Source organism: Kogia breviceps, chromosome 3 (genome assembly GCF_026419965.1).
Source record: "Kogia breviceps isolate mKogBre1 chromosome 3, mKogBre1 haplotype 1, whole genome shotgun sequence".
Taxonomy (NCBI): Eukaryota; Metazoa; Chordata; class Mammalia; order Artiodactyla; family Physeteridae; genus Kogia; species Kogia breviceps.
Window position 1 is genome coordinate 2994751 of NC_081312.1, and position 13201 is coordinate 3007951.

The 13201-nt window shown below is 52.9% G+C and overlaps 1 protein-coding gene and 1 non-coding gene across 2 annotated transcripts in view; both read right to left on the reverse strand.

Annotated features, from left to right (window-relative positions):
• TECPR2 (tectonin beta-propeller repeat containing 2) overlaps positions 1 to 13201 on the reverse strand; it is a 98390-nt gene that overhangs the window by 36756 nt on the left and 48433 nt on the right. The window contains exons 12-16 of the mRNA XM_059058196.2: positions 9748 to 9928; positions 8389 to 8530; positions 4556 to 4796; positions 3788 to 3877; positions 2005 to 2238 (exon numbers count right to left, since the gene is read on the reverse strand). Of these exons, the coding sequence (XP_058914179.2) occupies positions 2005 to 2238; positions 3788 to 3877; positions 4556 to 4796; positions 8389 to 8530; positions 9748 to 9928 (888 nt within the window). The remainder of the gene's footprint in view (positions 1 to 2004; positions 2239 to 3787; positions 3878 to 4555; positions 4797 to 8388; positions 8531 to 9747; positions 9929 to 13201) is intronic.
• On the reverse strand, positions 7314 to 7448 carry LOC131754092 (small nucleolar RNA SNORA70). Its single transcript, XR_009335137.1, has one exon. It is a non-coding gene; the product is annotated as a small nucleolar RNA SNORA70 (small nucleolar RNA).

Here is a 13201-nt window from a genome sequence, read left to right on the forward strand (position 1 = left end):
GGAGCTGGGCAACGTTTAGGCCGTCACACCGGCCTGAGACGGGCTGCGTCTGCACACGATGCTTACTTGCACCATCTCTCCGGGGCGGGGATTGCCGTTACCCTCAGAAAGGTGAGGACTGAGGTTTCACGGTGCCCGGGGGGCCCGGCTCTGCGCGCGGCTAGCACCGCTCCCGCTGCAGCCCTGCCTCTGCCGGGAGCCCCGCTCCTGGGCCCAACCCCCTCACCTGTAGTCTGTGTGACCCACTCCAGGCCTGGCTGGACTGCGGACGGTCCTGCAGGCAAGAGGCAGGGGGGCTCTGTGAAAGCCTGCCGTTCTCGGCTCCCGCACCCATGCCCCCAGCACGCAAGGAAAGCCAAAGCACAACCTGGACTCAGGGTGGCCCTGTCTGCCCCCACCCACTCTGAAAGCTGAGTCACTCCCCTTGAAAGAACGGCCACCGACCCCAGGGAAACCCAGCCAGCTTCCTCAGAGGCCTGTAACACTCTGGCCAGCACGCCAGCGCGGGAGGACTGGACTGAACAGGAAGGGAGGCGTGAGCTGTGGGCCGGAGCCCGGAGGCCAAGCCGCGCTCGAGGCCGTTCTCTCAGCACGTGCTGCAGCACAGTGGCCTCCTCTGAGCGGTGGTGCCGGGCAGCGAGCTCTGCTTCTGACCCGGAGGGGCAAGGGCAGGGTCCCCGGCGCTGCCAGGATCCTGTAGCGAGGAGGACACCAACCTCTCCCTGGCCTTTTTACCTCCAGAAATTCCCAAACTGCTCTGCTTGGTGGCCAAAGGAGGATGGCTCAGGCCCACAGGATCTCTGAACCAAGGAAAGGCTCCCTGGGGCAGGCGGGAAGGCGGCCCCGCGCTGGCAGGCAGAGCCACGGCCAGCGGCAGCCTCGCTGGTCCATCACCATAGACGATGGCGGCTGGCGGGGGCTCTCAGAAGCTGAACCGTGACCGGCCTTGGGGCTGGGATTAGGTTCAAAACACAGGGTGCGAGTGAGGCCAAAAGCATAACCAGAATGACCCTGGAAAACGCCTAGCTTTGGGACAAAGCTTGCTTCTGTGGTGGAGAACCAACCTGCTTCTTTAGCTAAGCTGGGTTGTATTTGGGGGCCTCGTGGGACAAAAGAACGATGATACCTCTGCACATCATGGGATGGTGAGAGGCCTGTCAGCTGGAGACGCAGCCAGGGGCTGCCAGGGCGGGAGGTGGACAAGGCGTCCTCCCTTCCCTTCTTGCCTTCTTTGTCCTTTTTTTCTTTTTCCCAAATGAGTACATGTGGTTGAATTCTCAAATGTTAAATGCTTGTAAAATTCCATTCTACCACCTAACAAACAATACTGGTTATCAGTTCACCGAAACGGGAAACCGTTGGGCAGGGAAGTATTCCTAAGGCTCGCATGGACTCTGGAGCTGCCTGGCGTAGCCTGCACCTTCTGACAGCCACACCTGCCCATCTGCCCAGGGGGTAACCTAAGGGTGTGGGCTCATTCTGTCATCGTACTCCTTGGCACAGGAATGAATGATTTATCAAGGGCCTCATGCTGCGTGGCTGCCCTGCAGCCCTGTAGGGGAGACTCAGAGAAGGGCGGCAGGAAGAGGCGGCACACCCCTCCAGCGCAGGGAGGACCGGGCACTCTCCTGGCCGCGGGCCGCGGACCCTGGGGCCCCCACACGGAAAGGGCACAAAGCATCTGCCACATTCAGACAGACCAGCAGAGGCAGCTGCATCCAGTGTCCTCTCGAGGGCGTCTTACAGCAGCTTTCTCTGAGTTCATGCTCCTCCCGGGTTCTGCAAACCCTGCGACCCGTAAAGCGTGGCAAAGAAAAGCTCCTCACCAAATTCTTAAGAGGCCCATTACCCTGCAAGAGCAGCTAATCGACCGCCTGAAATCCAGCAACCAACCAAGCAGCCTACAAGAATTCACGAGAGTCGAACACAGGGCCCGGGGAAGCGGGTGGGACACCCCTCCTACTGAGGCTGGAAGGCAGGGCCTGGCAGCGGGGGCGGGCATACCTAGCTGCGAGAGGTCCAGCCTCGTCCAGTGCATGCCCGTGGGGCAGCTCGCGGACAGCGTCCGGATGAACACCTGGCCGAGGCTGTCCAGGGCCCACAGGGCATCTTGGCAGGCGGCGTAGGCCCTCATCTCGGCGTCGGGGGGCAGCTGCACGGTGGACGGGCGTGACTGGGCGTGCTGGGCGCTGACGCGGCACAGGTCCTTGCTGCTCTGGCAGAGCCACAGGGAGCTTCCTGCGGAGAGGTCACGGCGTCACCGGCGAGGCTCTTGGGGCAGCCTTTGCCTTCAGAGGCTGGCGGCCCAGCTCCCACCCTCACCCCCCACCTCGGGGAAGGAGCAGCCAGGACTCAGGGATGCACCGGGACCAGCCAGTTCATAGGAAACAAGTCTGACATACTTGAAAGAAATGAAAGGAAGCTGGACTAACGAGACCTTAGGAGGCCCACAATGTTGCCTCGGAGGCCTGGACCTTGGACGTCGTATAATGGACCGGGAAGCGTTCAACTTGGTGTGTTAACCAGCGTCCTAGAGGGAGCAAGGTCGGCAATGCCTCGGAAGGACGGCACCGAGGAACCTCCCCTGTCCTGGTGGCGGGGTGAGGGGAGGGCTGGCGGGGCGGAGGCTGCTGGAAAAGGCCCGGAAAGCTGGAAAGCCTTTTCTTCCCATCCTCACCTCAAAATTACATGCTTTCATTCTCTCCATTTTTAGAGTCAGTCCTTCAGGTTTAATTCACTTTAAAATGCAAACCACACTTGGGGAAGTTAAAACCTCAGTCAGAATATATTATCTAAAGTACGTCGAAAACTTGGGACCAGTTATGGTCTGGAATTCAAAATTACCTTAGGCCTTGAAAACATAAGGTAACAGGAATGCCATACGTTTACGGAACGGCCCGGGAGCCAGGCAGTACCCCACCCACCCACGAAGTGCAGCAACGTTCCTGCAACAAGACGCATCACAGTCACGGTCAGCAGGACAGACGAAGGTTTAAGGAGCCTCCCATCAGCTCAGGTCAGGTTTTGCTGCCGAGTGATTTGTGCCAAGCTTGGGGAAGAACTTACGGTTTGCAGAGCTTACTCACTGCACAACTGCACTCAGAACGCTCTGGGGAGGAAGCGGTACTGACCAAGTTCTGCACATCCTCGTGGGACTACGGGCTCGAACTCACCAGCTGCTCCCTCTGAACCAGAGACCCCCGACATCCTCTCAGCCGACCCTCAGCGCGACCCTGGGAGGAGGCTTCGGCCTCTGCGGGGGCCGCCTGACTGCCCCAGCTCCCAGCTCCTGGGGTAGCTGCACTGCCTCTCCTGGCTCCAAACCCCGAGCTGTGGTCAGGGCTTTGGGAGGTCTGCCCTACTAGGGGCGTGACAGTGGGACTCAGGCCAGCCAGAGGCTCTAAACCAGCCTGTGAGGAGCTGACAGAATTCACAGGGGAAACGGCCAGGCACCCAGAGAAGCCTGGTGCCTACTGGCCCTGTGCTATGGTCCTGAGACGTGTCGCTGAAGTCAACAGCTGCCGGCCTCAGCGGTCACACCATACACTCCCCTCCTTCGGAAGGACGGCTCGCCTCCAGACCCTCTCAGATCACCACACCAGATCCTTCTCTCCTGGGCAGGCCTATCCAGCTTCGGGGGCCTTCGGCTCAGCCAACGAGGGCTGCTGGCCTGTGACGCCACTGCATCCAGTCCCCGAGGGCCCCACGGCCACGCTCCCGCCCCGGCTAGGCCACGTCAGACCATGGTTTTAACCGTTCAACCTGTGCACTGCACTCCCCCACCAACCTTCCTTTGTGGGAGCAGTGGAAGCCAACACAAAGGCCCACTTTGTGGCAGAAGCTGTCCCCCGGGGAACAACGTTATTCCAGTAAGTGCCTAGAAAGAATAATGGGAAGAGTATGTTAAAGAAAGAAGAAACAAAAACCACAGATACTTCAGACCTTTAGTTCTAGACTACAACTGGTCTTCAAAACCCCTCACAGCTGGTTCTAGAGTGTCCTCAAAGTAGGAGAGCCAAGCCAGCACTGCAAGAGCCAGCCCGACAAGCAGAGCACGGTCTAGCCCAGGGTCGGGGGAGGCCACGCAGGGGGAGGAGAGCTGGAGAAAATTCATGAAGCTGGGTTCACTCACAGAAATGAAGCCCCAGTGGGTAAATGTGGATTTATACCTACGTTTCCAGATCTGGCCAGAGCCTCGCATTTTCAACAGTGTGATAATTTTTTTCTACTAGGCTCTTTAGGAACGGGAGGATTTTTTCATTTAGCTGGAAATTATTAACATAGAAACGAGCTCCGTGTGCTCTTCTTATAGCCTAATCGGTTCCTAATGGGAACTGATGGCGCACCATCCAGACACTGGTACCCAAGCTGCAGGAATGACAGGCTAAAAGGAGGGAACTGACAGAAAGCAGAGGGAACACCTCCATTCCAGACACTTCACACCACTGGCACTGAGTTATCTTTTCCACTTGAGGTCATAAAGCTTTTCCTTACATGCTGGCTCTAAAGAGGAGCTGCCTATCAAGCCGGCGTGGAAATGAAGTGATTCACCCACCGATGAGACTTCCTCTAGAGACGTGGATTTCGTTCTTGCCCGAGGAGATCCAGACGCCGCTGCTGTTGAGCCCTAGGAGGCTCGGCTGGCACTGGAGCTGCTGAGACCACAACGCCATGCGCAGTTTATCCGCCACCTTCTCGACAGGCACCTGGGCCGCCGTGGCCACCGAGTGTGTGGCGTGGATTATGGTCTGGAACAAGCTGCACTGGTCAAACACCACATAGTCTGTGATGCTCACCTGCAGGGGAGACGGGCAGACACCCCGCTCTCAGTGCACTTACAAGCGCCCTCTGTAGGCTCGCTGCCTGAGACGTAAGGGCCCGGCGCCCACCCATCAAACACCCAAACACCCACGTGCACGTGCACAGTTGTGTGAGGACTGGAGAGGAGTGTGGCAGGACACCCCCCACTGCTGACTGTGATTACTTCCGAGGGGTGGATTCAGAGGGATGGAAGAAAACGTTCACCTTTTATTTTATACACTTTTCTATTACATGGACCTGTTACAAAGAGCATGTATTATTTTTATGATTATCACCCCCTCGCACCCTATAAGTCTCTTACTATAATCAGTGAGAAAGGATTCTTTTGTTTTTAAAATGTAGGAATTTCTGATGGACAAGTGTACAATACTTAGGATCATAATACGGGTTTAAAAGGCAGTGTAAGTAGGGTGATGAAGCAATTCACGACCTCACTGGGACTGTTAAGAATCACGTGAGAACAAGAGCACAGACAAAGCCTGCCCTGGCGGGCAGAACACACCGGGCTCAGACTCGATACACGCTTTTCTCACATTCCTGCAAGAGATCTCTCTCCAGGGTGCTGCGCTCTAAGGAACCCTCTCCCTTGCCGGCCAGCTCTGGCTGTTAGAAAGCTCTCTGACTCTGAGTGACTTTCCACGTACCTCTGCCCTGCCGGGTTGGGTTACAGAGAACGTCACCGCCCTAGGCCTAGGACAGCCTCGTGCAGGCCACACTCCCAGGTCACGCACAGAGAAGTGCTGAGTGAAAGTGACATCACTTAGGATAGGGAACTTAACGTATAATAAACAAAACACACAAAAAGGAAACTATTATAAAAACCAGTACTGTAGTGCATGTGCAACTGCGGCCCTTCTTACCTCTGAAAGGGCTTGCACTGTGAGCTGCTGCCTGCACTGAGGTTTAAGCAAATGGTGTCAGCGCGTCAGCCCCGCGGCCCTGTGGCGGAGCCCGCGGCCCTGCTTCTCTTGAAGAGCAGAGCACGTGCCAGCCTGGCTAGGCGGCCTCCATCGGAGCCCACAGGACGCTGGGCAGGTACCTGCGGACCAGTGCCACGTTGCCGTGTGATGGCCCAGGAGCTCTGCCCTTCCTCGGGGTGTATGACACCAGGCCACACAGAAAGTCTGTGACAGGCTCAGTCCCAGCACCCAGGATTGGCAGATAAGCAGGATGCAAATTAACAAAAAGAAAAGAAAGGTTTAACAGCCAAACATAATGCTGGCTCTAGCACTACAGAGAAATCAATCTTATGGTAAATAAAATAACTCTGTTTCCAAACACCTCAGAGATGATTCTGTCAAATTTCTCTGAAGACAATGTTCTGAATATTATGATAAAATGATAACTAGTTTTCTTGCTACTTAAAGACAGAATTTAGGGACTTCCCTGGTGGTCCAGTGGTTAAGACTCTGTGCTTCCACTGCAGGGGGCACGGGTTCAATCTCTGGTCAGGGAACTAAGATCCCGCATGCCATGCAGCACGGCCAAAAAAAAAAAAAAAGAAATATAAAGACAGAATTTAGTACATATACTACACTTGATTGTGTGTGTGTGTGTGTGTGTGTGTGTGTGTGTGTGTGTGTATAAAAACCATATATCAGGTTGCAAATACACGGAGGATAATTTTGAATCAATTGTATAACTTTTCAAATAGTACCTGGCATATTAAATAAGAGACTGTGTATATACACACATACTCATCAAACAGCAAACACAACTTACTTTTCCACATCCTCATCTGAAAGACCTGAGAGCAGCCACTGGAAGACCTGCCCTCGATGAGGCAAGTCTAAGGCGACAATCAATGGAGACAGAACACTCAAGAGCTGCTGTGTACCCCACGGCCGCCGATGCCAGCACAGCCTTACCTGCCACGCTGGGGGACCACGGGTGCTACATTGACACTGAATGGTGCCAAAAGGGCAAAAGTTAGCTTGATTATACCTTACTACTTCTTTCTTTCTTTTTTAAAAACTTCTTTTTGTTTATTTATTTATTTTAGGCTGCATTGGTTCTTCGTTGCTGCACGTGGGCTTTCTCCAGTTGTGGTGAGCAGGGCTACTTTTTTTTTTTTTGACAAGAAAGTAGGGTTTATTGGTGGCATGGGTAGGGAGGGAGCAGCACCAAGGCTCTCACGAGTGCAGGGCCCGCCATTTGTCCAGGGGACCATGATTAGGGATGTACTTGACCCCACAGCCATCTGGGATGAGCCGCTTTTCTGCCACCATGTTTTCAAATTCATCTGCATTAAACTTAGTAAATCCCCACTTCTTGGAGACGTGGATCTTCTGGCAGCCAGGGAACTTGAACTTGGCCCTGCGGAGGGCCTCAATCACATGCTCCTTGTTCTGCAGCTTGGTGTGGATGGACATTATGACCTGGCCAGTGTGGGCCCTGGCCACTGTGCCCTGGGGCTTTCCAAAGGCACCATGCATACCTGTCTGGGGCCTAGATTGGGGACAGCATGACAGTCATTAATGTCCACTGGAAAGGGCTGTCTCCAGGGTCCCTTAGGGCAACCCATACAGGCAACAGGCTGCATGCACTACCGAGGAAGCTTCTGTTTGCAGCCATTGCGCGCCGGACCCCCATGGGGAAAAGAGCACAGTTGGCTTAACTGGCTGCAAAGGGCTACTCTCGGTTGCGGTGCACGGGCTTCTCACTGCAGTGGCTTCTCTTGTTGTGGAACACCGGCTCTAGGCATGCGGGCTTCAGTAGTTGTGGGTCGCAGGCTCTAAAGCGCAGGCTCAGTAGTTGTGGCGCACGGGCTTAGCTGCTCCGCGGCATGTGGGATCTTCCTGGACCAGGGCTCAAACCCATGTCCCCTGCATTGGCAGGCGGATGCTTAACCACTGCGCCACCAGGGAAGCTCCTACCTTACTATTTCTGAAAGTGTTTACTTGTCTGGGGGCATGTGGGAAAATTCCCCTTTCTTCGTTGAAATACCATTTACTTACGAGGCCTTTTGTATAAGCAGAGATAGTGAATTTTAATTGTGGGTTGGGTTTTTCACATCTATTGTCTAATCTCTTTTCTTCTTCGTACATTCCTCCAGAATTAATCATTATTATTATCTAGGTCTTCAAATGGCTGTCACTGATTTGGCATATAATGACAAATTTCTAAATAACACCAAAATTAAAAAATAAACAAACAAAGCCTACATATTTAAGCAAAGAGATCTTCACAAGTTACGTCCTGTGATGAAATCCCTGATAATTCTTTTTTTAAAAAATTGAAGTATAGTTGATTTACAATGTTGTGTTAGTTACTGCTGTACAGCAAAGTGATCCAGGTATACACATGTAGACATTGTTTCTCTTTTAATATTCTTTTCCATTATGGTTCATCATAGGGTACTGAATACAGTAGAGCCTTGCTGTGCCTTGATATTTCTAGTGTGCTCAAATACAGCAAAGTCTAACTCATCCAACAGTTAGAGCGAGCACTGTTTACTTACTCCGAGCCCCCGATCTCTTCAGGGAAAAGAGAGGGGCCGTGAGAGGGAGGGCGGAGCCCCCGACTGAGGGAGGCGCCAGGCACGCGGCCCAGGAGCTCCACACCTACTTGCCACCAGTGGTCGTCGTCCCCCTGGGGCTTCTTGGAAACGACGCCAGTTCTGAACCACAGGTGTCCTCGGATGTCCAGGGCCCACAGGGTCTGCTGGTCCCCGAGAGTGATGCAGACAGGTTCCAAAGCCTGCCTTTCGCTGGAAACGAGGAAGAGAGCGTGGAGTCAGCGCCCACATTCACGGTCCCCAGCGCGCCTAGGACGCCGGCATCAAGCGTCCTGGGGGGCTCAGCGTGGGACAAGAGACAAGTTCCGAGGAAGGAAGCTTGAGTTTCGAGTTAAACGACTGTGCGATGATATATACTGTTCCGAAGCGAGGGGGCAGCTGAGAGACTCCCTGAAGGCCCAGGACGGTAGGGGGAGCTCTTAAGGGGAACGAACGCAGGGAAGAAGAGGGCAGGCGAGTGGGGGATTCCAGGCGCCGAGTGGCCCCGGGGCCCATCTCCGCACCCCTGCCTTCACCAATGAAGTGAACAGAAACTCCGCAGCGTGCGGGCGGTGTTGGGCAGCTGCAGCCTGGCAGGCGCTGCCCCCTCTGCGGGCAATGCCCTCCTCCCACCCAGCCGGTGACGTCCCCGCCAGCTCTGAGGCTGAGCTGTGGGTCCACTCTGCACAGCGCCTCCCTGACCTCTGCAGGGGGAGCCGAGGCGTCCCCGGTGCCGCGCGTCCCTCTCCGGCCCGGGACCATCTACACTAACTGGCGCTGGCTGCCCCACATGGGGAGCTCTTCGAGGGCAGGGCCGGGCCACATTCACTCGGCGCTCACAACGGGTGCTCACTCAAGTTTACTGCGCTGCTCAATTCAAACCGAGACTATCCTTATCTAATTTCTCTAAAGACTACTGATAATTTCACACCAGCAAAATGATCTGACAGGAATCCTTTAATTGAAATTTTGACTGGTAGAGAGTAACCAAATAAACTGCAATTCAGAGATTAATTTCAACTGACTAAGAGGATCATAAAGCAAAATATTTGGCCCTAAGTCATCTGGGACTCTAAGCAGAAGCTATGTGACACTGGGCAGCTCTCTGGCTAAGGACCATCATGAGAGGCTCGTGACGGTGTGGGGCCTGGGGTCGCACGTGAGGGCGGCAGTAACATGTTTAAAACTGAGCTCCGACCCAACGTCCAGTCTGCCAGGCAGAAGGAGGCACAGAGCGTCTTCAAGGTCAGGCTGCGGAAACTGGCTCTGGCCACCCCAGAGAGCACCGCGGCCTTGGAAACCTTCAGGGAACCAGCTCTGCCCAGGAGAGGCTCACATGGGTCCCTTAAGAGTCAAGCTGACAAAGAACAGACAGTGGGACAAACAGGATGCTGAAAATGTGTCTGCTCCTCCCCCCCCGCCCCCGATACCTGACGATGTCACATTTCCAGTGCTCCCCTTCAGGACAGAAGCTGCTTACACCCTCCCGGTACAGGAGGACTCTCTGCTCCGTCAGCGCCCACACCACGCTGTTTCGGGCTGCGACCTGGGACAGTGGGTATGGACAGTCAACCTTTACGGCTCTGGCACAGGGGCGATCCACGCTGAGACCTGCCGGGGAGAAGGACAGGTAGCCCCCAAAGACACATAATCAGGACTTCACACCTCATTTTCATTCTGTTTGCTTATTTTTCTTTTTTGGTATTTTGCTATATCCTTTCATAATAAATACTTTCTCTTTTTAAGGTCTAGTCAACATAAAACAGTTAGATTGCGCTTAAATATAATATCCATCTGAACTGTTTTCAGATGCTCTTTGAAAACGGGAGGAATAACAATTCCGAATCCTCTGGTGTCCCAAAGTAGCTAAAAATGTTCCGAAAGAACGTGAAAGCCCAGTGCAGGAGAGCAGCTAGCTCCAGAGCCAGGAGGCCCAGGAGGAGCCCGAGAGGAGCCAGCACCAAGGGACGCCTTCTGTGGCCACACCCCTTGGAGCCTCAGCTGCCACTGGACCCACAGGGATCTGAGGGCTCCAGGCATCCTCTGCAGAGCACCTCCAACAGGGTGGTTCCCCTCCCCCTGCTTTGTATGTGGTACGCGGGGTTTCCACTGGTAAAATGAAAACCCCAAATTTCCTAGATGGAAGGTGAGGGCCAGAGCTCAGGTCCCCGACTCCCCATCCAGGGCTCTTCCCCCGCCTCTTTGCAACCTCTATCTAACGAGCTTCAAGGCCACTCCTCAGGGAGCTTGCACAACAGCTGTTACCTAAAACCCCGTATTATGCCGCGGCCGCAGCCTACAGTCAGGTCTTGGAACTCAGCATGCTCCCGGCCTATGGTATCACAGTCCTTGGGCTGCATTTCCTCAAACTCAACCAGGTAGGAATCACCTCCTGAACTTCTTACACCGCAAACCCTCAGGACAACCCTGAAGACGCTAACCCAGTAGCTCTGGGTGGTTTGAGCTTGTCTGCAACCACTGCCCAGGTGACTCCTAAGGCCCTCCTCACCGCCAGGCCAGAAGCACCGTTTCCCCAGGAGGAACGAAACTCAGATGCCACTGCAAGTTGGACATGCGTATGCTCTTCCAGCTATTTTTCAGTTTCAAGGGAGACATAGGAACCAGGCTGGAGAGACCAGGGCCGGCATGTGGCCCAGAGCTGGCCAGGCTGCCCTCTGGGCTCAAGCAGGAGCTGCTAGGATGCCGGCTCTCCCACATCTGAGAGCGAGCCAGATGTTCAAGGGCTTTCAATCATAGAGAATCGAATATTTGCAAACGAAGCAACTGACAAAGAATTAATTTCCAAAATCTACAAGCAGCCCATGCAGCTCAATACCAAAAAAAACAAACAACCCAATCCAAAAATGGGCAAAAGACCTAAAGAGACATTTCTCCAAAGAAGATATACAGATTGCCAACAAACACATGAAAGGATGCTCAACATCACTAACCATTAGAGAAATGCAAATCAAAACTACAATGAGGTGTCACCTCACACCGGTCAGAATGGCCATCATCAAAACATCTACAAACGGTAGGGCTTTCCTGGTGGCGCAGTGGTTGAGAGTCCGCCTGCCAGGGACACGGGTTCGTGCCCCGGTCTGGGAAAATCCCACATGCCGCGCTGAGCCTGCGCGTTCAGAGCCTTGCTCCGCAACTGGAGAGGCCACAACAGTGAGAGGCCCGTGTACCAGAAACAAACAAACAAACAAAAAATCTACAAACAATAAATGCTGGAGAGGGTATGGAGAAAAGGGAACCCGCTTGCACTGTTGGTGGGAATATAAATTGATACAGCCACTATGGAGAACAGTATGGAGGTTCCTTAAAAAACTAAAAATAGAACTACCATATGACCCAGCAATCCCACTACTGGGCATATACCCTGAGAGAACCATAATTCAAAAAGAGTCATGTGTCACAATGTTCATTGCAGCTCTATTTACTATAGCCAGGACATGGAAGCAACCTAAGTGTCCATCAACAGATGAATGGATAAAGATGATGTGGTACATGTATACAATGGAATGTTACTCAGCCATAAAAAGAAACGAAATTGAGTTATTTGTAGTGAGGTGGATGGACCTGGAGTCTGTCATACAGAGTGAAGTAAGTCAGAAAGAGAAAAATACCATTTGCTAACACATATACATGGAATCTAAAAAAAAAAAAGGTTCTGAAGAACTTAGGGGCAGTACAGGAATAAAGACACAGACGTAGAGAATGGACCTGAGGACACGGGGAGGGGGAAGCATAAGCTGGGACGAAGTGAGAGAGTGGCATGGACATATATACACTACCAAATGTAAAACAGATAGCGAGTGGGAAGCAGCCACATAGCACAGGGAGATCAGCTTGGTGCTTGATGACCACCTAGAGGGGTGGGGATAGGGTGGGAGGGAGGGAGGGAGACGCAAGAGAGGAGATATGGGGATGTATGTATATGTATAGCTGATTCACTTCATTATAAAGCAGAAATTAACACACCGTTGTAAAGCCATTATATTCTAATAAAAGATGTTAAAAAAAAAAACAACTCAGAGAATCGTCCCTGGCTGACAATTCATAACAGAGATTAAAACCTTCTCTTGGGGGGCTTCCCTGGTGGTGCAGTGGTTAAGAATCCACCTGCCAATGCAGGGGACACGGGTTCGAGTCCTGGTCCAGGAAGATCCCACATACCACAGAGCAACTAAGCCCGTGCGCCACAACTACTGAAGCCTGCACGCCTACAGCCTGTACTCTGCAACAATGAGAAGCCCTCACACCCCAACCAAGAGTAGATCCCGCTCGCCACAACTAGAGAAAACCTGCACACAGCAATGAAGACCCAATGCAGCCAATAAATAAATAAATTAAATAAATCTATTTAAAAAAATCCTTCTCTTGGAATCAGCAATATTAAATGGTTAAAAGATTGATATTTCCATAAATCTAATATGGCCTCTTGACATCCTAAAAAGAGCTCCTGCCCCGTAATCGTTTCCAGGTACTGGTGAATCACATTGCTTTTGGAAACCCGTATCTCATTTTGCTGACAGTACGTAAACACTGACTCTCATTACAGTTTATTTTTAATAAACAAGTCCCACTGTGTCTCTTCCAGCTGCTAAAGGTCCCCCTCAGGGCAGTTTCCTAGGATGAGATAAACTGCTATTTACAGCAAATTATTTCATTGTTTTTTCCTGACCCACGTGTAAATAAGCGTACAGAAGCAGCGCTTTGACCTGACTGAAAAAATCCAGCCAGGGCTTCCCTGGTGGTGCAGTGGTTGAGAGTCCGCCTGCTGATTCAGGGGTCACGGGTTCATGCCCTGGTCCAGGAAGATCCCACATGCCGCGGAGCAGCTGGGCCCGTGAGCCATGGCCGCTGAGCCTGTGCGTC